The 26109-nt window shown below is 42.4% G+C and overlaps 1 protein-coding gene across 20 annotated transcripts in view; it reads left to right on the plus strand.

Annotated features, from left to right (window-relative positions):
* The window catches only part of LOC138749886 (NT-3 growth factor receptor-like), an 894662-nt gene that overhangs the window by 461649 nt on the left and 406904 nt on the right, over nucleotides 1-26109 (plus strand). For all 20 annotated transcript variants that reach the window (XM_069911895.1, XM_069911896.1, XM_069911893.1 and 17 more), the window contains 2 exons: nucleotides 14369-14392; nucleotides 16325-16395. In XM_069911895.1, coding sequence (XP_069767996.1) covers nucleotides 14369-14392; nucleotides 16325-16395 — 95 coding nt within the window. The remainder of the gene's footprint in view (nucleotides 1-14368; nucleotides 14393-16324; nucleotides 16396-26109) is intronic.

Consider the following 26109-nt stretch of genomic DNA (forward strand, 5'->3'; position numbering starts at 1 on the left):
AAAATTAATTCTGTGAGGCATTAGTTAAAAAATATAAATATTCAGCCTAAACCCATGCGTTCTCATTTGGAAAAACCTTCAGATTGCTTTAGTCATGAAATGACTCAGCATGTGGGAATTCCATCAGTGCAGCAGGCAGATTGAGATATACAGTGAAACAGGAAATTCTGTGGACCATGTCATTGAGATGTGCAGGCTGTGACTGACTGAAAACAATGAGAGCAGTAAGATGATACCTTCTTCCTCAGGCTCAAGTCACAGGAATCAAAGGACTACCATTCAGTTCAACGATCTCCATTCAAAATGGATCACTGTTGAGTGTAATGTAGGCATATGGCATTGGTCTGCAAAGAATGAGAATTCAGTTCATCATTACTTTGTCCTTTGTGTGGAGCACATCTTTGTAGCTGCTTCACACTGTTGAATAAGGAATGCAGTTTAAGAGACAGTTATTCCATGACAATGTCTTAACAGCAGGGATCTTAAAACAACCATGAAGGGGAAGGTCCAAAACAGAGATGAACATAGATATTACAGCAGACTGGGAAGTGCTGGTGGAGCTCAACAATTCAGACAGTATCAATGGGCAGAAATGGTCAGTTGAAGCCTTTATCAAGACTAAGGTTAGGTTTAAAAAAAAAATGAAGGGCTTGTATAAAGGGGAAAAGAAAATTGGGGAGGTGCCCAGAAGGGATGGGGCATCTAACAGAAGGTGCGAAAAAGTGGAATGACAGGTAGAAGTGGGTGGGGGAAAGTTTTTAATTTTTAAATTTAGATATGCTGCATGGTAACAGGCCCTTTTGGCCCATGAGCCCGTGCCACTCAGTTGACCCGTAACCCAGGTACAATTTGAACGGTGGGAGGCAACTGGAGTCCCCGAAGGAAACTCACGCAGACACGGGGAGAATGTACAAAAATGTATACACAGTGCTGGATTCAAACCCAGGTCACTGGCACTAAGTGTTGTGCCAACCAGGCTGACCAGTGATAAATGTAAGGACAGGATTACCTCTGTGATTAGTAAGGGATTGCTTAAGGTGGGATGTGAGTGGAAAGGTTGAGGATCACTGCTCTAGAGCTAATTATTACTGAAATATTTTGCTTGAGAAAATTTGTCAATGGCCTATTTCCTTTGGAGTTATGAAACTGTGCATACATTACAACAGTTGTTTTCAAACCTTTTTCTTCCAATGCTATACCACCTTAAGCAATCCCTATTAATCACAGAGCACTGATGGCATAAGGATTACTTCAGGTGGAATGTGAGTTTAGGGGGGTAGTTTGAAAACTGAGATGAAATTGAGCCAATTAACAAACAACATTGAAGGTGGAAGGGAAGAAACCTACCAGTTAGTTGTTCCTGTGCTGCCTCTTGGAAGCCTAAAGGGTGGCAAGAAATTTGAGGAACTGAACAATACCTGAGGGAATAGGATCTAGCAGTTATTTCTCTTTCAAGCTGGGCCTTTAGTTGCATAGTTTTCTAAACTGCAAAACTGCCGAAAGAAGTTTTAGAGTTCACGGAGAACAAATTGCTGAGCATGGAGTGGAACTTGACAAGAATGTGAAATGGGACAGTATGTGAAAGGAATTACAGAATATTGTTGAAAAGATTCCATTCCAGAAAAGGGCAGAATTGAATCACTGAAAATGGTTCCAGCATCAGAATGATTTATTTTGTGCTGATTTAGAAACCTGAGGAACAGCAAACATAGAACATCCCAGTACAGGCCCTTTAGCCCACGCTGTAAACCTACTCCTCAACAATCTACTCCTTTGCTCCCTCACACCCATAGCTCTATTTTTCTGACATTCACGTGCCTGTCTAAAAGTCTTTTAAATGTCCATCTTGTACCATCCTTGCTCTCCACCCCTGGCAGTGCACTCCAGACACCCAATACTCTCTGTAAAAACATTACCTCTGCCATCTCCACGAGACTTTTCTCCATTAACCTTAAAGGGATGTATTATAGTCGTCACAGGGAAAAGGTGCTGGCTGTCCACTTTGCCTATGCCTCTCATCATCTCATATACATTAATGTAAAAAAAAAACCTTGAATTTTCAAACATTAATGTTGCATATACAGCAATAAACCAGAATCAGGGGCATTGAGGGTGAGAGACACTTCATCATTATTCAGTTCTTGGCAAGAATAATCTATTCAGTGTCAAATGAAGATCAAAAATGATCGATCCATTAAATATTTGCACATTAAACAACCCTGCACATTCTGTGAGAGGAACCTCTTCAGAATATTCTTGCAAATGTCAAATATCTTTTAAAATATTTTTATTGATATTTTAACTCTTCTTTGGCTTGGCTTCATGGACGAAGATTTATGGAGGGGTAATGTCCACGTCAGCTGCAGGCTCGTTTGTGGCTGACAAGTCCGATGTGGGACAGGCAGACACGGTTGCAAGGGAAAATTGGTTGGTTGGGGTTGGGTGTTGGGTTTTTCCTCCTTTGTCTTTTGTCAGTGAGGTGGGGTCTGCGGTCTTCTTCAAAGGAGGTTGCTGCCCGCCGAACTGTGAGGCGCCAAGATGCACGGTTTGAGGCGATATCAGCCCACTGGCAGTGGTCAGGGATATTTTAACTACAGACAATTGAATGGTACAACAAAATTAGAAAAAATATTACAAATATCGTCATAATTAAAGAATCCAAAGAACATTCTAAATAATAAAATAAAACATAACAATAAAAAGCAAAGAAAAAAGTTTTTAAAAATGTGAGCCCCTTCCTCCAATCAAGCTGAATCAATTACAGAACATCTCCGATTATCTAAAATCAGATTCTATTTCTGATAAATGAAGATATCCAAAACAAATCAGAAATCCTCATTTATCTGAAATTTTTTGGAGCCGAACTTACCAGAGTCGTCGGGCTTCTGGTGGCAGTGGTGACCTCCGCTCCCGGGCAGGAGAAGCACCCTCCATGGGGAGGTAGGTGTTGGTGATCGCCATTGGCCAGCATTTTATTGGTGAGAATTAAACATTATTTTTTTTTTTTAATTTTTTATTTTTCACACCATAAATCACGTTAGCCATGATATACACTTTTTCTTTTTCACACATATACAGTGACTTTTAATTAAACATTATTTTAATGCTTAAAAACCCTTCCCTTGTTGTTTTTTAAACATTGGAATTTTCAGTCACCAACGAGCCTGCAGCAGACGTGGACGTACCCCTCCATAAATCTTCGTCCGCGAAGCCAAACCAAAGAAGAAAGAAACACTGTTACAAGTGATTTGCTGTTGTTACTGTGCTGTTTTTAAAAAAAATGTCCCGTTCTCCAAAAAAAAACAGTTTATTCGACTTGGGCCCGGTTCCGACCATTTTGCATAATTTGTGTCCTTCCTTGGTGAGGGACAACACAGTGTCAGAATTCCAGAACAACACTAAATCTTATGATGGTAGTCCATAAATGAACCCCACCGCCAGGTCCTTGATGGTAGTCCATAAATGAACCCCACCGCCAGGTCCTTGATGGTAGTCCATAAATGAACCCCACCGCCAGGTCCTTGATGGTAGTCCATAAATGAACCCCACCGCCAGGTCCTTGATGGTAGTCCATAAATGAACCCCACCGCCAGGTCCTTGATGGTAGTCCATAAATGAACCCCACCGCCAGGTCCTTGATGGTAGTCCATAAATGAACCCCACCGCCAGGTCCTTGATGGTCATCCTTGATAGACATTTGAAGAAAAAAATTAGATATGCTAAATGCCAGTGGAGGAGATAATTAAAGAAGGAACCAGAATTATACCAGCAATAATAATGAAACATGAAGAATTCCCAATTGTCCAATTTTGATCTATTCAGTGGACCACAGAGATGCTGCAGTGAGATTTTAATTTCTTCGAGCACAAGATGGCACTGACCCATGTTAATGATTCATGTTTTTGATCTTTCGTCTGACGGGAATGAGTGAAACTTTAAGTAAATATCATGAAAGGAGCGGAGTGTAGCAAAAGCTAGATGAGAAATCTCGAAAGTCAGAATTTTGACCATATGGGCCTTGTACCACAATGGGGATTTTCTTTTCTTGTACAACAAGACCATATGATTCTTTGTTCAGAGGAGCCCTCTGGATTCGTATTGCAAAACTCGGATATTTGCAACGTGCCAGAGACCAGCTGATAACAGCACTGTCAAATTGTTTTACACTCACAATGAATGAATATTGTCAAGTGTGATGCAATGGGATCCGTGATGATTGCAGGGCTGGAAAAGATTAAAGCGTTAGAGCTGGAGGTGAAACTGGGTGAAGAGGGTGGTGTTTAGTGCAGGCAGGAGGGTATAGTGGATAGAGGTTGCATCGTGGAGGAAATTCCAATCACAGCCAGGAAATTTAAATCTACAGAATGTGTGTTCATGAGCCAATGTTGCCGAGTGGGCGCTGGGACAATGGGAAATTACGACACGTGGATACAAGCTGAACTCTAAGATTCATTGGGTACATTCATCAAACAGCTTCAAACCAGGGTCACAGGTTCAGGACTTCAAGCAAGATGTGAACATAATGGATCTAATTTGCCCCAATACTTAGAGGATATTTTGGCTTGTATAAAATGAATATCAATCAAATGACAGTAATTTTCACAAAGCTCCTGAGATGAGAATTGGTCACACATGTATTTATTGCATCAAAATAGCAATTTTATCATTTTCTGTCAGGAAGGATTGTGCATTCTTGTGCTGGATGGTGGAGAGTCGACAATACCATTTACTAACTGGACCTTTGCTTCTAGATTTTTTACAAACTCTTCCTCCAAGTAAAAGCCCCAGTGCTTTGATCAGGGGACCTGTTGATATTGATTATAACCAATTATTGTGGAGATGCACAAAGGCTGGACCCAGGTCAGTTAGAAAGTTGTCAAATTGGATGGAGAAAGTAAAATAAAGAAATGGAAATGACTATATTAAAAGGAAAGACATCTTTATGTAAAGCGATATCTGCTTTGAATACTTTTTATTTTGAAGCTCCAACCATAATCAAAATGAAAAGAAAACCAAAGCCATATTTGTAAAAGTCATTTTTCATTTTGTGATTGGATTAGCAGTATTCCATTTGTTGCAAAGAGCTTTGGGGCTTCTTGAAAACATTAATTAAAGGCAAACTTTTTTTTACTTTAATGAAAACTAATCATGAAATTAAAACAGTGCATGAACAGTCATCAGTTATTACTACTATCTGGTGATGTTTAGCGCATGTAAGTATTAAATCAGATTAGTTGCTTCACCTCATTTAAAAGCTCTACAAATGTTCAAAAAAATTTCTAAAAGTTCAGATTTATTGTCAGACTACATACATGACATATCATACAACCCTGAGGTTCTTTTTCTTGTGGGCCAGGCAGAAATACCACTGTTGAAGGTGCAAAAAAAAACACTACACAATGTGCAATACAGAGAAAAAATATCAATAAAATGGAAAAGTAACAGTTCTTAAATGAGTCCCTGATTGAGTTTGTCATTGAGGAGTCTGATGGTGGAGGGATAGCAGCTGTTCCTGAACCTGGTGGTGCGAGTCATGTGGCACCGATACCTCTTTCCTGATGGTAGCAGCGAGAACAGAGTGTGTGCTGGGTGGTGTGGATCCTTGATGATTGCTGCTGCTTCAACGGCAGCGTTCCCTGCGGATGTTCTCGATAATGGGGAGGGTGTTTCCTGTAATGTCTTGGGCTGTGTCCACTACCTTTTGCAGGGATTTACACTCAGAGGTATTGATGTCCTCAAACCAGTCTATGATGCAGCCAGTCAGCACATTTTCCACCACATATTTGTAGAAATTTACTAGGATTTCCGGTGGCAAACTAAACCTCTGCAAACTCCTGAGGAAGTAGAGGCACTGATATGATTTCTTCACTATGGCATTGGTGTGTTGGGTCTCTGAGATAGTGACTCCCAAGAACTTAAATGTATCACCCTCTCCACCTTTGATCCCCGATAATCACTGGATTGTAATCCAGGATCCAACAATTGGGTCCCAGGTCTTGGAGTTTGCTAATCAGTTTTGAGAGGATAATGTTGTTTATTACTGAACTGTAGTTGTCTCCACTCCATCCTCAACATTCATTGGAGCGCTTTCATCCCTAACGTCGAAGTACTCGAGATGGCAGAGGTCGACAGCATCGAGTCCACGCAGCTGAAGATCCAGCAGCGTGGGTCACGTCTCCAGAATGGAGGACCATCCCCTTCCCAAGATCGTGTTATATGGCGAGCTCTCCACTGGCCACCGTGACAGAGGTGCACCAAAGAAAAGGTACAAGGACTGCCTAAAGAAATCTCTTGGTGCCTGCCACATTGACCACCGCCAGTGGGCTGATATCGCCTCAAACCGTGCATCTTGGCGCCTCACAGTTTGGCTGGCAGCAACCTCCTTTGAAGAAGACCGCAGAGCCCTCCTCACTGTCAAAAGACAAAGGAGGAAAAACCCAACACCCAACCCCATCCAACCAATTTTCCCCTGCAACCGCTGCAACCGTGTCTGCCTGTCCCGCATCAGACTTGTCAGCCACAAACGAGCCTGCAGCTGACGTGGACTTTTACCCCCTCCATAAATCTTCATCCGCGAAGCCAAGCCAAAGAAGAAGAAGAAGAAAGAAAGAAGAAGAAGAGTAGTTGATAGAGCATCCTGATGTCTAGGTGTTCAAGAGCACTCCATCTGAACTGGATTCTTTCCTCCTATTCGCTCTCCTGAAGACAGCCCACACGTCATCCTCTGACACGGGCAGGAGAGGATCATCAGGGGACATGGGGATGTGTGGTGTTCTTGCGGTCAAATTTTGTCAAACGCATTGAGTTTGTCTGAGTGAAGTTTTGCTGTTTTCTAGCAGATTATGTAATTTAGGCCCTGCCACAGCTGTTGGATGTCATAGAACACTACAGCACAAAATAGGCCCTTTGTCCCTCAATACTGTGCTGATCCATATATTTCCTTAAAAAACTATTAAACCCTCACTAACTCTATTTTATTTTCACCCATGTCTCTGTCTTAGAGTCTCTTCAATGCCCCCATGTTTCAGCCTCCACCACCATCTCTGGCAAGGCATTCCAGGCCTCCACAACTCTTTGTGTGAAATAAAAACTACCCCTGATGTCTTCCTAAATTTCCCTTCCTTCACTTTGTACATGCGTCCTCTGGTGTTTGCTGATCCTACCCTGCGAAACAGGTGCTGCCTGTCCACCCTATCAATGCCTCTCAGAATCTTGCAGACCTCTATTAAGTCTCCTCTCATCCTCAAAGATCATAGCAGCTGCCCCAGCTATCTCTCCCCTTCATTGTATACATTTTTGTCCAAAAACTGCACTTCGCTTGGCTTCCTAGTGATCTGGATCTACAGATCTGACTCTCAGCAGGTTCCAGATTTAATTGTTCATTCAGGGCTTCTGTTTGGGGAAAACTTTGAATGATTTGCTGGTGAGACACTCGGGTACAGCTGTTTTTGATAAAGCCTGTGACAGCCCTGGTGTAAAGTTTCAGATTCTAAGCTAGTTCTTGAACACCGCCCGCCCAATCCATTGACTCGAGGCAGTCCTATAACCGTTCTTGTGTCCATCTTTTTGCCTCTCTTTTTAGGCTCTGTCTGTATAAAGGCAGAAGCATCACAGCCAAGTGATCTCAGGAAAGAATGGGGTGGCATGGTTAGTGTGGCTGTTATCACGAGGCTGCTACAGGCCCAGTGTCCCGAGTTTGAATCCTGCACTGTCTGTAAGGAGTTTGTACGTTTTCCCCTTGTCTGCTTGAGTTTTCACTGGGGGCTCTGGTTTCCTCCCACCATTCAAAACGTACCAGGGTCGTAAGTTATTGGGGTGTAATTGGACAGCACGGACTCATGGGCCGAAAGGCCCTGTAACCGTGCTGTATGTTTAAATTAAAAAATTGAATGTTCCTTACCTGGGTGTAGCAGTGATCGAGCGTGCTGGGGTCTCTGGTATAGCAAATTTCATGCTGGTGGTAGGTGGGCAGGGTTTTCTTGACACCGTCCTGGTTAAAGTCACTGGTTAAAGTATGTCAGTGTGGGCCATCTCTGACATCGTGCAGCTCCACAACTGTCTATTTGTAATTGATAATGAAAAGTAGTTAAGATAGAGGTGGGTAAGTTGTTCCCATTAGTAGAGGAGACTAGACCTAGGGACCATAGCCTCAAGATCCAGGGGAGTAGATTTAGGATGGAGATGAGAAGGAACTGCTTTTCCCACAGGTTGGTGAATCTGGAATTCGCTACCTATTGAAGCAGTGGAGACGACCTCAGTAAAAAATATATGTAGCACAAGGTTGGGTGGATTAAAAAAAAAGTTGGGGAATTAAGGGATCTGGGGAAAAGGCAGGTAGGTGGAGATGAGCCAATCATTGGATCAGCTGTGATCTCATTGAATGGCGGAGCAGGCTTGATGGGCCGGATGGCCGACTCCTGCTCCTATTTCTTTATTTTCTTATTATCTTAATTGGCATCCGTAGGGACATAAACTCCGGTGAGAATCACTGATGAGAACTCTTGGGCTAGATGGAAGGGTTTCCATTTAGTACATACTGTATAAATGTGGTATCCCTCAATTATTACCAGGTCAATATTCAGAAGGCTGGACATTGTGTTCAACACCACTTGATTTCTACATGAGCAGTTGTTAGAAGATGATGTTTGATTTCCAAGTAACTCAAGGGGGACATTCATTATCTGCATCATTCAAGATTCTTTTACTGCCATGTTATAGAGCAGAACAAATAGTATTGCATGAAATTGCCTTCTGCTTGCCGTAAGGCAGACAAAGAGTCTCCATTAGTGTCGCCTACTGCCCCCTATAGTAATAGAGAAAGAGAAGCAAACGTGAGTTCCTTCATGGTCACGGAGCGTCCGTGGATTCGTCTTCAATCATCCCGCAGTCACTAAAGCCCTGCAGACACCTGTACTTTGTGATTTTTAGATAAAGAAGCTATCAGAAAAATGGAGCATAGGGGATAGGGTTGAATTGTGGAGTAGATTGATCTTGGTCAGCACAATATTGTGGGCCGAAGGGCCCATACTGTACTGAAGTGATCTTTGTTCTATGGTCAGGTGCTTGCAATCTTGTGGTGTAGTGCTCCCTTCATTGCACTTATCCCAAGGGACACCACCTTGAAACATGAAGGGAATGTGCAGGCCTACCCACCGCAACCTCTCTTCCTACATGAGCAGTAATTGGCATTTGGAGAAAAAGCAGAGAATTGTCTCCAGGAAAGATAAATGCCTCTTGAGCCTGAACAGAAATCTGTGACTTGGATCATTCGGAATCACAATGAACTACGTAAAAATAAGGGGAAAGACAGATTTGTAATAAGGCAGAATGATTAAACCGAGTTGAAAAATAAACATGGTTTGTGGTCTTTTATTCCAGTAGCCCATTGCAAAGCTGAGTGCTTGGCCTTGTTTTGTTCACGGAGGCTGACCTGCACTTTGTTCGTTTTATACTCAGTGTCTAGGGTTCACACAGAGGGTTTTTATCATCTCTCCACTGCTGTACACAGCCATGGGCTATTGCTACACTTCTACCTGCATGCATCAGTGCTCAAAGAAGTTTCCTTTCCCTTTGTTGATGTAAAGTTTCCAACAGCTTTATTGAAAGAATGAGGACAATGGCACAAGTTTCACACAGTCGGTTCATGCTGGCTTTTCAGCTGACTCCAATCGGAAGCACTGGCATGCAACAATTCAACTTACAGAAAGCCCTGACTTGTTTAGAGGCAAGTGATGGAGCCGAGTTGCTGGAATTCCTTGGCTTTGTACTTCATCTCACAGATCCAGCACCAGGCCAGTACTGTCAAAGGATCTGATGATCTGTGGATTTAAATGGAGATATTGGGGAAAATGATAAGTAGTAGGTTATTTGTAAAAAAAAGTACTGATTATATCTTTATTAACAGTGTTTAGATATCATTGGTATCCATAGCAGACCTTTCCCTGCTCCCTGCACACCCCCACTCCTCACTGAAAGAATTGTTAGTCACATTCGTTGATGGGCAAGGGATTCGGACGGAGTCTGTGCTCTGCCACTGGATTTCAAGGTGTAGGCCAGTAATAGAACATCTTTACATCTGGCCAAGGTAATTGCGAGGAAGGGAAGCAGCTGGCTTCAACCTCTCACTGATCATCCAATGAAAATAACAGGCATGGTTGTTGACAAGGACCATGAAATGGCAGTAATATTTGGAAATGTATCCATTCTGATATTTATCCTCTGTGTTTCAAACCTTTTTCAACTTGGACGGCATAGTTTTAACACAACACTGATATAGCTCCAGCAACTGGGTTCGAATCCAGCACTGTCTGCAAGGAGTTTGTACATTCTCCCTGTGACCTGCATGGGTTTTCTACAGATTCTGGTTTCCTCCCACCCTTCAAAATATATGGGGTTGGTAGATTCATTGGATGTAATTGGGCATCACGAGTTTCATCAGCCAGAAGGGGCTTCCACCAAGCAGTATCGTTTTAAAAAACAGTCATTAAAAATTCTAATCTTCACCATCTTTGGGATGAGATAATTGCAAAACCAATCAAAGCTAAAAAGTAAAAATTCAATCAATTAATTAGTCATCAGTGTTTAAATATAATACTTGGGCTTGCCAGTAAAGTTGATAAGGATTATACGAGACAAAAATAAGAGTTTAATGAGAATATTGAAAATAGAGCTTTTGAAAGATGCCCACTCCGCTTTGAATGCTCTATCAGCATCTGGCCTGAACAGGACAGCTGACTGCAGACTCCAGGGAAGTGGAGGACTGGAGCAGGGAACCAGAGGATGGGAAGATTATGCACCATCTGAGAGGGAGAAGCAGAGGAGATGACCCTCAGGGACGGTGACCATGGCGGACCAATGAGGGGGCTCTGTGGCTGAGGGACCAGTGCATGCGACAGGCTGCCAGTGACTCGAGGTGGGGAACCCGTGGAAGCTGGGGGCTGCTGGTAGGAGACTTGCGCCGGGGCTGTGGACAGCTGGAACAATGCCAGGTATCGAAACAGGGATGCGAGGAGGTGCTGAAGGGTTCTTGGACTCTATGGCTGCGGAAGCGCTGGAGGCAATCCTACGGACATTCTGTGACCCTGAGTATAATTAACGGATATTAAATAATGATAAATAAAAAGAAAACAATAATCTCAGTTGGATGTTAATGGAAACAATGTGCTCTATGTGTCCATTGGTGCAGAGGCCATTGGTGATTTTGAAGTAGTACTGGGAGGTTCAAGAGCCTGACAGCTGTTGGAAATAAAAAAAATTATTTGAAAGTAGAATTGTCAGAATTCTGCCTGAAGGTAGCGGGAGAAGAGAGCATTACCAGGGCGATAGGGGTCCTTTACCATGTTGGCTGCCTTCTTGACGCAGCACCTCACATAGATGTCTTCAATGGATGGGAAATCAGTGCCCGTGAATATGTCCACTACCTTCTGTATGTGGCTTGCTTAACAGGAACAGAAAATGATAAGTGTTCGGTCAAGTACAGTTCTTGGGGAAAAAAAGTCTCCATGGAAGATTTTGAGGAAACTATTTTTTTAAACAGACATAATCCCAAATTACTTTTTATTTTTGTGATCAAGTTCCTGTTCTAGAAAGATTGATGTTTTGTTTTCTCTATTTAAGTTCCTTTTGTGTAACAAGACAGGCCAAAGTATTGTAGAAAATCCACAAAGCTGTGAGATATCACTTTGGACCATCTGAGAATGGAATAAATGCATATTGATTCATCCTGTTGAGATGTTAGGTTATGAGAGTAAGATCATTCTTGACAAATATATTAAAATAAATTTTAAAATGCTGCAAATATTTAGTAAGTCAGGGGTTGCTTGTGTAGAGTAAATCAGTAAATTTCAGACGATGAACTTTGATCAGAACTTGAAAGTATTTGAGACAGATGCACAATAAAGGGTGAAGAGGCAGAGAGGGGGAAAGATTAAATGACAAATGGACTGATGAGAATAGTAGACGTAATAATGACAAAATCTACATCTGGAGGGGCTAACAGAGTGATGATTAAAAACCTTAAACCTGAAACTATAGTATTCCCCTCTCCACGGAGGCTGTCTGACCTGCCAAGTCTTTTATAATATTTTTTTTAATTACTTCAGATTTACAGCAAATTTTGGTTTTGAATAAAACAGGTTTGCTTTAAGATTAACAAAGCTAATTTCATGGAATTAAGCGACAAATTGACCAAATATCAAATCTCATTTATAAAAAAAATCACTGGCTATAGTGAAAAAATGTATCACGATCACTTGGTCGTCCGACTCCCTCTACTCATAGGATGATGGGCTGCGAACATGAACAACTGTTACCTCTGGAAAAAAAATCACATATAACTTAAAGAATAAATATGACCCTTTGGTAAAGGTCTGTCAGCCGTACCTGGACCACATGGGGCCCAGATACAGTAACGAAAAGGGTCAAAAACAGGTATAAAAGTAACGATTATATATATATATATATATATAAAAATGTAGTTTTCCCAACTGTACTCCATGTACTTAAAATATATGTAAGCTCTGACAATGAACAGATCAGTATGTATGGGAGGGAGGGATTGTTATGTTTGAGAAAAAAAATTAATATGTTGTATACTTAAAATGTTACAGTGTATATTTTTTCAAAAATAAAATATTCTAAAAAAATTTAACAAAGTGATCCAATTTAGCATTTTTTTTCTCCCATTCCCCCAGTTCAATTGTACTGTCACCACCAAAGATGAAGAAACACTATTCTTCAGTTGAACTGGACATGCACTCAGACTACACCAGATAGCAGTTTTGAAATGTTAGCTGGAGGTACTTTAATGAAGGATCCCAGAGCAGAGAATAGTTTCCAAGCAAATGGAATGTTGGTAAAATAAAATGTGAATTCAGTAAAACCCTTGTTTCCACAATTCAAGCAACCGGCAAAAAAAATCGAGGAAAATAAATAAGTCAATAAAATTAAAATCTATAAGAATAAATAAAAATGTAAACAACATTTAAAATTGTAAAATAAATGTTCTCAGAAGTAACGTAGTAACCTTTGGTAAAGATGGGAGCAAATATTCAGCCAGCAGAGGGAGGGCCTTGATTGGGCTTTACTCGTAGCAGCTGTTTGAATAAAGTTGTGTGAAACAGCAATGGCGTCGCCCAGGTTGAAGAGCTGGTTGATGTCGCTCACCGTTGAGGTGATTCTTTTAAAGTGTCTCCTTATCCCTGCCCATTAAGTATCTTTATTAACATTATTAAGACTTTATCTGTAAACTTAGGGGGGTGTTAATTATGATGACAGCACAGTTAACGTTGCCGTTAGAGCGCAACGCTGCTATAGCACCAGCGATCAGGGTTCAAATTTAAATTTGTAAATGATGGGAATTACCGGATTGAAGTGAACTTTACATAATTAAGGACTACAATACTTTATTTTTCAAGTTACATTTTGCCTTGTCTTTTGTCTTTTAAGCTGTTTATGTTTAAAGGTGGTGTATTTTTTAGGCATTGTAAGAGCGAGTCTCAAACAACCATAAAATTTGCATATCTGGCATCTACCAATCCCCATAGGTGTCAGATACCATGGGTTTCTGGACCTTGGACAATGCCAAGATATTGAAGCAATGCTTCACCTGCTACCCTTCCAGCTGGGAGATCCTTGCTACTACTTTCATGAGGTTATTTCTCGCCAGAAATGGGAAGAGTCAGCCATCAACTCCAGAAGGAAACAACATAGAATGCAGACTACAAGTATTCAGGTCACTGCATTGGATAAGAGTTTGAATGTGGCAAATTACACTGATGACATTATGTCAAAATGACATCATCAAAGTGAGATTTATTGTCATTCTTTTTTTTTGGCGGGGGGGTTCCGGCATTTATTGTCCATCCTTTGCAAAGTGGCGGTGAACTGTATTCTTGAACTGCTGTTATCCTTTCAGATGAAACTCCTCCCTCGCTGCTGTTGGGTGGGTGAGTTTTAGCCACAGTGACAGAGATTTTTCAAATTCAAAATAGTACTAGAAGCCTTGGCGAGAAACGAGTTGTAGGTGTCCCTGTGTGTCTGGTGGCCTTGACTTGCTTGACAGTAGAGGCCACAGGTTTGAAAGGTAGTATCCAAGTGAGTAGCTGCAATTTGCTTTCAGAAGTTTTGTGTAAGTTAATTGAATCCATTTTGAACAGTCATGGAGAGAATCTTTAGCCAATTGGTTAATGTCTGAAATATGGCATTTCCAAGAGTGCAGCTCTGTTCCTGTCCTGCACGTGTCCTCTAATTTTCAGTAATTTGACTCTATCAGTTGCAGCTTTTCTGCACCACTCCATCAGCACCAATTCGGGAACTGAATTATCGTCTGTTTCCTTCACACTAACAATTTTTTTTCTTTCCTCTGCAGAAATTCTGGAGAATCCTTTTTATGGTGAGTACTTTTCTGTCATGGAGCCATGTTTGTACCTGTCACGGGCTTTGAAGGAAATTGACAACAGTAAGAAATTTGGTCCAGTGAGGATACTTTCTATGTCACTCTCACCTCCAAGGCACAAGGTCATCGTACAAAATATACCTTAGGGAGACCAATATTTGTTAAGTGGTTTCATGTCTATCAAGTGGCATTGTGTATTAGGGTCACAATGACTTTCTGCTTGTGTAGTGCTTTATATTAAACAATATTGTAAAGGGGAACACGAACAGAAATGTTGGAGAAACTCAGCATGTCAAAAGGTGCCTGTATGTAGCAAAGGTGAAGATACAGGACCAACGTTTCGGGCCTGAGTCCTTCATGGGGGAACATGAGAGATGTCCAAACAAAATGCAGTGAACTCAATGTTCATGTCCTGGGGTTGGAGTGTGCCCAGATGAAAAATGAGGTGTGTTTCCTCCAATCTGTGGGTGGTCAGGGTGGGGTCGTGTGAAAGGCCATGGACAGACTTGTGAGCTTGAGAGTGTGACTCAGAATTGAAATGGTTGGCTACAGGAAGTTGCTTTTGTTGTGGACGGAGAGGAGATGCTGGGCAAAGTGATCTAATCTGCGGCTGGTCTCTCCGATGTAGAGGCCACAGACAGTACACCGAATGCAGTAAATGAGTTTGGAGGTACAGGTGACATCTTTCAAGTTCCCCCACACCTTGATGAAGGGCTCAAGCCCGAAACGTTGGTTCTCTATCTTTACCTTTCCTACATAAAGGCATTGTTTGACCTGCTGAGTTTATCCAGCATTTGTGTGTTTTTTCACTTAACCACAGTGTCAACAGAATCCTGTGTTTTACACCCATATTAGTAAAGGTTGTTTGTGAAGGCAAGCTCTTTTTAATAAATGACTACTAGTACTAATGATCAAGAAAATAAAGACTGGAGATGTAAAGGATAAAATTAACTAGACTGGTTAATGGATTCTCCAACTTTAATACCTCTTCAGGCTTCCACCTGATCCTGTAATTCAGAGGATTGTAATGTTGCCAGTTATCACTTCATTCCTCCCAGGAACAAGTTATTTGTCTCCAGGAAATTAGGGCCACGTGAATAGAGTAAAGTTCACTGTATCAGTAGAACACTCTTCCGATAGGTTTGCACAAGATCATTTGTGTTGTGTAATGTCTCTGAGCCAGCTATCACTGTGCGACAAGGAAGAAACGAGTCAATAAAAAGCAAATTAAGACTGGGAAAATTCTTGTCCATTCATCAATCCTCAGATCACCATTTGGACAAATGAATTCAAATCCACAGGCAACTCATGTATGGCACAATATCTGACCCATGCACTACTTGACTTGGGAGTATTTTCCTCAACAACAAAGATGGATCTTTCACTCACATGTAACCAGTTAGTATCTGCCTTGGAAGTGTTGGATGGGACAATTCAAAGGGGACCTAACTCTGGAGTGAATACACCCTGGAAATGTCCTGCACATGTTAAAGGGGAAACAATTCTTTGATTAATGAAGGATGAGTCAATTCAAATCACTTGGTCTGGATACCTGATTTTGTGGTCAAGAATTACCTAATTACATTGAAGAGCTTCATCTTAAAAGCTCCACCCCATGTGGCTCAACATAATAGCATTTTACATGAGCACCACTCAGGATACAAAAGATTTGGCACCCATTGGAGCAATTTATCAAAACTTCCAATTATAATCAGTTGTTCTGCAGATCTCTGTGTGAATTACATACTTGGGCATCGGCCAGCCTTCAGGTTTGAAGAGAAGTTGTTTGGGTTCTGGTTAGGAACTGAGCTGCTCTAGCAGAAACAATGCTCGAATCGTCCTCACTCCAAACTCCATATGAACTTTTTTTTTGAAGCTTTTTTTCTATGTACAGGGCACTCTGGATAACACCTCAATCTCTTCTTTCAGTTCCATCATTTGAAGTGACAACAGGTCCTCCAATGAGTGTTACCCACAAGCCTGAGGGAGATACTTTTGGCGTGAGTACCTCTTTAATTTAAATTGGAATGCTGTCATTGGGCTGAAGACCATCAAACTCCTTGAATGGTTTTCAGAAGCAGGGCAAAGGAGAATCTGTTTAAGTGCAGCCATCCATTCTAACAAAACATGTTGTCACTCATTTATCTTGTTTACTATTTTTGTTAACTTTGAAGTATCAGATTGCATCTTCCAGTTGATGTTTGTTGAAACAGTATTGATATAGAATCACTTTACATCTCTCAGGGATCAATATGATGGGTTAAAAAAGAGCATGTTGTTAATGAATCTCAGGATCAGAGCCCGTAAAGAACAAAGAACGCAAGCAAAACAAATTAAATTACACTTTTTTTGAACAGCTCTGATTTTATCATTTGTTTTGATATGAAGTTTCAAATAAGTTATTAGATAATACAAGGAGCTAATAACATATCCATGTGGTCTGATGGCATTGAGGAGGTTGGTTTTGAAGGGAGAGAGAGAGAGAGAGATGCTGAAATGATGCTTCACAAGCTAAATAATTGTATTAGCCAGTTCTCATCCTCAAATTGCATGGATTTCTATTTTGGGAGCACCTGTATTTTGACCACAAGGTAAACATTCCCAATCAGAACATTGGGTGAAGAAGATCAGTTTTGTCAGATTTCTTCACAGTTGGCCTCTGGAAATAACTTAGTATTTTTGGATAATTATGTGCCATTTGGTGCAATCTCACTCTCAGTGCAGCTCATCAAATATTCTGCTGTTTTCCTGAGCTCATTCAGGTCAAGTGGATCTTCAGGGTTATGAGGTTCTGCATTTGAAGGAAGCTGGAGCTGATATTATAACCTTCTTGTGATATGTCGGAGCTCTTTCCCATTCCTGCCATGGACTCCTCTGGAATCCTCACTGAGATCTGAGTTTTTGTTGAGCACCTGGACCTTTAACATTATCGTGCTATTGTGTACACACTTAACCATAATACTGTGATACATTTTCTTGAATGATAGTTGGGAGTCTTTTCTCCTTTCATGAACAACTCTACTGAGAACATCCCTAAATCTCTCCCTCCCACCTGACACCCTTTATAATTTGTCTGGCATCTGCCTCTATCTTTTGCAGTGAATTATATTTCCTTTTGCTCCCCTTATGTGTTTCACACTTCCTTTGCCAACCCAACTCTATCATTGGTATCACGCCCTTTGTATTTGGATGGTCAGTAAATATGCGTTGGTCACCTTCAACTTTATCCTTCAGAGAACTGATTTGTTTTACGCAATTTTTTTTGCATCTTTGGCTGAGTAAAATTTTTTTAGCCCTCTTGGTAATTACAACTTGTAAAGGATACTCTCACTGTTGTGAGAACTTCAATAAAGTAATGATACAATTTGATGATCTGAAATGATTTCTCCCCCCCCCCCCCCACCCCCCGAGTAAATCCAGTTTTAATGAATGCTAAGCAGTAAGATCCATTCCGTGAACAGATTGGCATCCTTTGATATTATCATCTTATGCCCTGAGGTTCTGCTTGCTATTGAGTTTTCATCTCTCTTCCAGAAGGAGCCAGTGCAGATGGAAAGATATGCCATTGTATTATCAAACTGCAGTAATTTTGCAAAAATGACCTGCAGGGAGAAACAGCTTATGAATCTAACAATACTAGATTTGTTTCAGGAGATATTAGGGTGGTTGACATATCATTCTAATTTTAATAAACGATTTTTGCTCTGCATTCTCTTGTCCTTCTGCCACCTCTGACGAATGGACTGATGTGGGCAAGCCCTTATGTCACAACTCTGCTGCATGTTTGAGTTGGTATCACATCAGCTCTCTATTGTTTGTATCTCATCTGTGACCTTTGCCTGCAGTTGTCCTCTCTTGCCAATTTGCCTATAATGCCCCCATGAGCAGATCACTAACCTGAAGAACGTTTTTATCTGCGCATTTCCAGGTTATGCCTCGGTTATTTCAAGCACCACCTGCCCACCCCTCCTCCAATCTCCCCTGCTTCATTGCTAAACCTCATTTACCTTGGCTGCCATCTGCTCATTATTTAAATCTCTACATTAAGCAGCTGTAATCTTAATACTTGTGCCATTACCTCAAAATTAAAACAGTTTCCTTTCAATTGAACATAGCACATCCTAACAGACAGCATTAACAGAATTTGGATTGACACTCAGTTCACTGTGTGGGTTGAAATGAGGAGTGGACACAGAAAGACAACATCCATTGCACCTCTGGGATAGTTGGGTATTAGTACTCCATGCTCCATAATATAAAATGCAGTAGTACAGAGGTTATGAGTTCAAATCTTATCATTGCACCTTGTGGGTGTTCAGTAGAGTGAAAAAACCTACACGAAAGCTGTACTGTTGTTAAACCACAACTGCTTCACTGATGTATGCCAGAGAGTTGATGAGTTTGTACACTCTTGGAATCAAAGAAAATTCATGATACAGAATGAGATCATTCTGCCCATTGATTCTAAGCTAGTTGAGCTACAACCGTCCAGCTTAATTCCACTTTCTAACTGAGTCTCTGACCATCATAAGTTCATCAAGTCCACACCCAAGTACTTTTCAAATGTGTTTCTCAGACAATACTGTCAGATCCCTGCTACTTTCACTAACTCTTCCTAATTGTTAAATCTAACCCTCCTGGTATTGACCCCTTTGCTAAGGAGTATTGGATCTTTAGTTTTAATGCCTTTAGTTGTGCCCACTGCTGAATTTTCTCTGTTTGAAAGAAAATAATATGCCCTGCGTCTTTCCCATCCGACAGGAATGAAAACCCGAGGTCTAGCAAACAAATAATTTGGTTAAATAAAGCAGCAATAATTAACGTGGGCAAACAGTGAGAAGCTGGAGAAACTCAGCAGGTCAGGCAGTCGACGATTCGGGTTGGGACACTTTTTCAGTTCCTTCAGCTTCCCTTTGTTTGCCCAAACTTTCAGCATTTACAGTTCCTTGCATCAACACTCAGTGTAAAATGTACAAGAGGCCCATCACTTTATTATTAAAGCATGTAGGAATGGATCATAAATACTGTGAACATGTCCATGCGTACTTGTGAAGAATATGGTTGGATGTCTATTAGATCAGTGATAGAATATGGAAATGCTTGTCTTGAGTATCCTTCCATCCCTCCAGCTGATAATGATTATTACTAGCTGTCCTTGTGATGTGTTCCTGTTAAATTAGCCTTGGTAGCATTTATGTAACTACATAAACAATTACAACACAAAAACAGGCCACCTCAGCCCTCTATTCTGTGCCGAACCATTTTTTTTCCTAGTCCCACTGACCTGTACCCTGCCCATACTCCTCCATACCTGTCCCATCCAGGTAGGTACCTGTCCAAAATCTTCTTCAATGTTAAAATTGTGCCGGCATTCACTACTTCATTTGGCAGCTCGTTTCACACACCTACCACTCTCTGTGTGAAGAAGTTCCCCGTAAACTTTTCCCCTTTCATCCTTAACACATTCCTGCTTTTTATCTCACCTACCCTATACCAAATGTTCTTAAAATCCAAAGAAGATATAGTTTATATGACAGAATAAATAAAGTTGAAAACTGCTGATAGAACACATCACCTTTTGGTATGTCTGAAGTTTTACGTTGTCAGCTTGAATTTGCCTTCTTGAGTATTCTATTCTATTCCATCTACTTGTCACCTTACTCATAAATTTAAGTGTTTTTTACCTTCTGTCCTCTGAACCTAATCCCATTTCTGCATGTAATATTGTTTGTCTAGCTGTATAAAACATTTATCTGAGTTACATTACAACACAGACTAGGCCCTTCAACCCATGATGTTGTGCAGACTGTGTGTGTGTGTGTGTGTGTGTGTGTGTGTGTGTGTGTATATAAAATGGGCTTGGTGTGCGAAGTTCTACCAGCATCATTGGCAAAGAGCATATTGTGTAGTAAGATCTTTTGCACTTTTGTACTTGTTCTCAGGCGCACAGGATTGAACAGCCACCCATCAGATCTGGTGTGCATGTAGAAGCCTTCTGTTGATGTCCTGTGTGCATGCTTCAATAGCAGAGAGAAGATACCAAATAATGTTGGGGCCGACGTGCATCCTTGTTTGACTCCACTACGAATAGTGAAGGGTTCTGACACGCTGCCGTCATACTGAACAGTAGCCCTCATGTCGTCATGGAATGACTTGATGATACTGTGGAGTTTTGGGGGCAGACAAGCTTTTCTAACCTTGCTTCGTAAGACGTGTTTTCCAATTTACGCAACATCCTGGTAAATCTCCTCCACATCCTTCCTATAATGAGGTGACCAGGAAAGAACACAACGTTCTAAGAGATTTATAGAATTGCAAGATTACCGCACAACTCCTGAACTCAATCCCCCGACCAATGAAACTCAGCATACCATAGGCCTTCTTAACTACCCTACCAACCTTGGGAGATCTACGGACTTGGACCCCAAGGTGCCTCTTCTTCCACACTACCATTAGCCATGTACTCTGCTTTCAAATTTGACCTTCCAAAATGCATCACCTCACCGTTCTCTGGATTGACCTCCAACTCAAACTTTTTTGCCCAACTCTGCATCCTGTCTATATCCTGTGGTAACCAACACTATCCACAACTCCTCCAACCTTTGTATCATCTGCAATCATACTGACCCATCCCTCTACCTCTTCATTCAGATCATTTATAAAAAAATCACAAAAAGCAGATGTCCCAGATCAGATCTCTGTGGAACTCCACTAGTCACTAACCTCCAGGCAGAATACTTACCACCTACTACTACTCTCTGCTTTCTACAGGCAAGACGATTCTGAATCCACACAACCAAGGTTCCCTGGATCTCATGCCTCTTGACTTGAAAAAGTCTCACATGGGTGACCTTGTCAAATGCCTCACTAAAATCTATGTGCACCACATCTATCATCCTACCTTCATCAATTTATTTTGTTACTTCTTGTTAACAAAAAAATTGCAGGAGGAACTCAGCAGGTCAGACACCATTCATGGGTAAAAATGGTCATTCAGCGTTTCAACTCTCGACTCTTTATCAACATTTTTGATGCTTTCTGTCCTGCTAAGTTCCTCCAGCAACTCTTTGTTCACTCAAGATTCCCACATCCGCAACTTGGAGTTGTGAGCATTGTTTACCTCAGTAAAAAACTCTTCTCGTACTTCTCCAGTGTAAGCAAACTGAGCTGCCACACACCAGGTGTCACTCAGTTAACCTCTTTGCTGAACCTTTCCCAGTCCTGACATATAGAAGCATGGATCTTGTTTAATCATAGTATCATATCCTGGCTTATATGATCCATTTCCAATATTTGTGGGATTCACTTCAGATGATGTACTATTTTACCCGTTTAATCCCCTGTGAAATGCTTTGTGTAATTTTACAACATTGAAGTCACCGTGTAAAATGAAAGTTGGTATTAATTTTGACAAAACAGCAAACTTCCAAAATTCTTTGTCTGTAGTCTGACACCATTAACTTTATTGTCTCATTGTTATTCTTATTCCCCAATCTCATTACTTACATTTTGCAGCCAGAATTTAATTTCCTATTTTTTGTGTTATTAACAGTACAGCACATTAACAGGCGCTTCAGCCCATGATGTCTGTGTTGTACATGATGCCAAATTAAATTAAAATTCTGCTGTCTGTACATGATCCCTATCCCTCTATGCCCTGTAGGTTCATGTGCCTATCTTCTTTCTTTGGCTTGGCTTCGCGGACGAATATTTATGGAGGGGTAATATCCACGTCAGCTGCAGGCTCGTTTGTGGCTGACAAGTCCGATGCGGGACAGGCAGGCACGGTTGCAGCGGTTGCAAGGGAAAATTGGTTGGTTGGGGTTGGGTGTTGGGTTTTTCCTCCTTTGTCTTTTGTCAGTGAGGTGGGCTCTGCGGTCTTCTTCAAAGGAGGTTGCTGCCCGCCGAACTGTGAGGTGCCAAGATGCACGGTTGGAGGCGATATCAGCCCACTGGCGATGGTCAATGTGGCAGGCACCAAGAGCTTTCTTTAGGCAGTCCTTGTACCTTTTCTTTGGAGCACCTCTGTCTCAGTGGCCAGTGGAGAGCTCGCCATATAACATGATCTTGGGAAGGTGATGGTCCTCCATTCTGGAGACGTGACCTACCCAGCGCAGTTTGATCTTCAGCAGCATGGATTCGATGCTGTCAGCCTCTGCCATCTCGAGTACTTCTATGTTGGAGATGAAGTCGTTCCAATGAATGTTGAGGATGGAGCGGAGACAACGCTGGTGGAAACGTTCTAGGAGCCTATCTAGAACCCTCTTAAAAACCACTCTTGCATTGTTTCCACCTCTATCCCTGTCAGTCCATCCCAGGCACCTATCACTCTGTGGATATATAAAAAAAACTTGCCCTCACATTTTTTAAACTCTCTGCTACCTCTCACCTTAAATGGATCCAATTGCCTCCAAGGGTGGATCGGTTGGCATAGAGTTTAACACAACACCTTTACAACACCAGCAGTAAGGTCTGGACCAAGGTTAGAGACTCGTGCTGTCTGTAAGGAGTTTGTACGTTCTCCCTGTGTCTGCATGGGTTTAATCTGGCAGCTCCGGTTTCCTCTCACTGTTTGAAACATACTGGAGGTGTAGGTTAATGGGGTGTAAATTGGATGGCATGGACTCGTAGCCGAAATGGCCTGTACCGTGCTGTATGTCTAATACTAATGTCATTGGAAAATGTTGATTATTTTCCTCATTTCACCCCTCACTCACCTTCTTCCATCATCCTTCATCAACAGCATGAGGCATAAATGGTAGGTCCCCAGATTAATGTGTAATTTAACACATGACTACATCAGTTCCTTCAATGCAGGCGATTGCCAATCTGCTTGAGAGCCTAGTAGCTGTTGGAAAGAAACCGTTCTTGAACCTAGAGGTGTTGATCTTCAGGCTTTTGTATATTCTGCCCAAAGGTAGCAGTGAGAAAAGGTTGTGGCCTGGGATATAGGATCCATTATAATATTGGCTGCCTTCTTGAGACAGGGCCTCACATGGACGCATTCAATGGAAGGGAGGTCAGGGTGTGATGGGGTTATTATTCTGAATTATTAGCCACAGCCATCATGATTAAACCAATCGATCTGGACTTTTGTTCATTGAAAAATGTAATTTTACTGCTGGGTTGGTTGCTGCTCTTTATACAAAGCTATGCTGACCACCCCTCTATTTTTCTCAGTGCCTTTTCTGGGTCAGTCTCCAACATTTCACTCCTGATAATAGTCATTCATTTGCATTGTTTTTGTTCTTTGGTAAAACTTTCACATGATTCTCAATTCACTGTTACAGAGTTGTAATGCGCGTCAAAAGAACCAAGGACTTATTGATCCAAACCAAGGCTTTTATTAACTAAAAGACTGGAGCGTATCACAAGTAGGTCGACCAGTCCAGAATGACCTGGTCTGGCTAGGAGCAATCCTTTAAGACCTGCCAGTAGGTGTGGCTACACTCTCAGCCAGTCACAGTCATCCTACACTTTGACTTGGCTTCGCGGTCGAAGATTAATGGAGGGGTAATGTCCACGTCAGCTGCAGGCTCGTTTGTGGCTGACAAGTCCGATGCGGGACAGGCAGACACGGTTGCAGCGGTTGCAAGGGAAAATTGGTTGGTTGGGGTTGGGTGTTGGGTTTTTCCTCCTTTGTCTTTTGTCATCTGTACATATGTACCTATACACATTGGTGATAGAATCTGTACTATCACATTCACCCCTTCTTTGAGAACTGACCCCAGGGTGAATGGAGGTTAGGGGCTGTACCAGTCAGGGGGCTTGACCATCCGGCATGACCGCCGTGGCGCCGGGATTGGGGTCGCCGGAGTCGTGTCGCCGGCAGGCCTGTAGGGTGTGGTTACAGCTTCGCTCAATTCCCCAACGGCGTTGACAGTCTGGACTGAGCTAGTGAGGTGGTGCTGGTCCCTCTGTTTAAGCACATGACCTGGGGGAGAAGGAATAGGGGGAGGTTGGGTGAAAGGCACTGCTGCGCCTGATCCGGCTTGGGCTAGGTCCCTTACCGAGACTGTGTTCTCCTGCCCGTCTGGGTACTCAACGTAGGCATAATACGGGTTCGCATGGAGCAGAGTCACTCAGTCAACCAAGGGATTGTTCTTAGAGTACCGGATGTGGCGTCGTAAAAGGACTGGACCGGGAACCGTGAGACATGCCAATATGGTTGTACCCGACTTGGATTTCCTCGGGAAAGAGAACATCCTTTCATGGGGGGTGGCATTGGTCGCGGAACATAGGAGGGAGCGGATGGAGTGTAGTAGTGAGCACATCCTGCCAGCGAGAGATGGGGTGACCTTAGGACCGGAGGGCAAGCTTAACCGCTTTCCAGACGGTGGCATTCTCTCTTTCGACTACCCCATTACCACATGGATTATAGCTGGTGGTTCTGCTTGAAGCAATACCACGCTCCAGAAGGTACTACCGCAGCTCCGCGCTCATAAACGAGGACCCTTGTCACTGTGGATGTAACTGGGGTACCCGAAGATGGCGAAGATGCTGTGCAGGGCCTCTATAAGGAGGCAGTCGTCCGAGCAGGGCACAGCGAATGGGAGGCGGGAGTACTCGTCGATGGCCGTAAGGATGTAGGTGTTACGGTTGGTCGACGGTAGGGGCCCCTTGAAGTCTACGCTGAGACGCTCAAAGGTCCTGGTGGCTTTGATGATGTAGGAGTTCTCTGGACGGAGGAAATGGGGCTTGCACTCAGCGCACACTGGACAGGCTTGGGTCATGGAGCGAATCTCCTCGACCGTGTAGGGCAGGTTGCAAGATTTGACAAAGTGCGCAAACCTAGTGACCCCTGGATGACAGAGCTCCTTGTGGAGTTTCTGCAGCCTGTCCAGTTGCATGTTGGCGCAAGTCCCCTTGGAGAGCACATCTGGCGGGTCGTTGAGTTTACCTGGCTGATACAGTATGACATAATTAAAGGTGGAGAGCTCGATTCTCCACCAGGCGATTTTGTCATTCTTGATCTTACCTCGCTGGGTATTGCTAAACAAGAAGGTGACCGCGCGTTGGTTGGTTAGCAGCGTAAAGCGCCTGCAGTGAGGTAGTGTCTCCAATGACGTACTGCCTCGACTATGGCCTGGGCCTTCTTCTCGACAGAGGAGTGAGTGTTGGCTCTCAGGACCTTGGAGGGTTCTGGAGAAGAAGGCTACCGGCCGGCCGGCCGGCCTGGTTGAAAGTGGCTACCAGTGCAAAGTCAGGCACATAGCTTTCGACTTGGAACGGAATGGACTCGTCGATGGCATGCAGCGCTGCAGCAGCGATGTCGCATAGTGTGGAATCCATTGGGCATAGTACGAAAAGAAACCCAGGCAGCATTTGAGTGCCTTCTCAGGTCATTCTGGACTGGTCGACCTACTTGTGATATGCTCCAGTCTTTTAGTTAATAAAAGCCTTGGTTTGGATCAACAAGTTCTTGGTTCTTTCGACGCGCATTTACAATTTTATTAACTAAAATAAATTTTGAAAAGACTGGAGCATATCACAAGTAGGTCGACCAGTCCAGAATGACCTGGTCTGGCCAGGAGCAATCCTTGAAGACCTGCCAGTAGGTGTGGCTACATTCTCAGCCAATCACAGTCATCCTACACGACCATCTGTATATATACACATTGGTGATAGAATCTGTACACTCACAAGAGTAACAGAATCTTCCACAATGTGATCACCCCATTGGTTACCTTACTATCCAATCCCAGATGCTTAAT

Source organism: Narcine bancroftii, chromosome 14 (assembly GCF_036971445.1).
Source record: "Narcine bancroftii isolate sNarBan1 chromosome 14, sNarBan1.hap1, whole genome shotgun sequence".
Classification (NCBI taxonomy): domain Eukaryota; kingdom Metazoa; phylum Chordata; class Chondrichthyes; order Torpediniformes; family Narcinidae; genus Narcine; species Narcine bancroftii.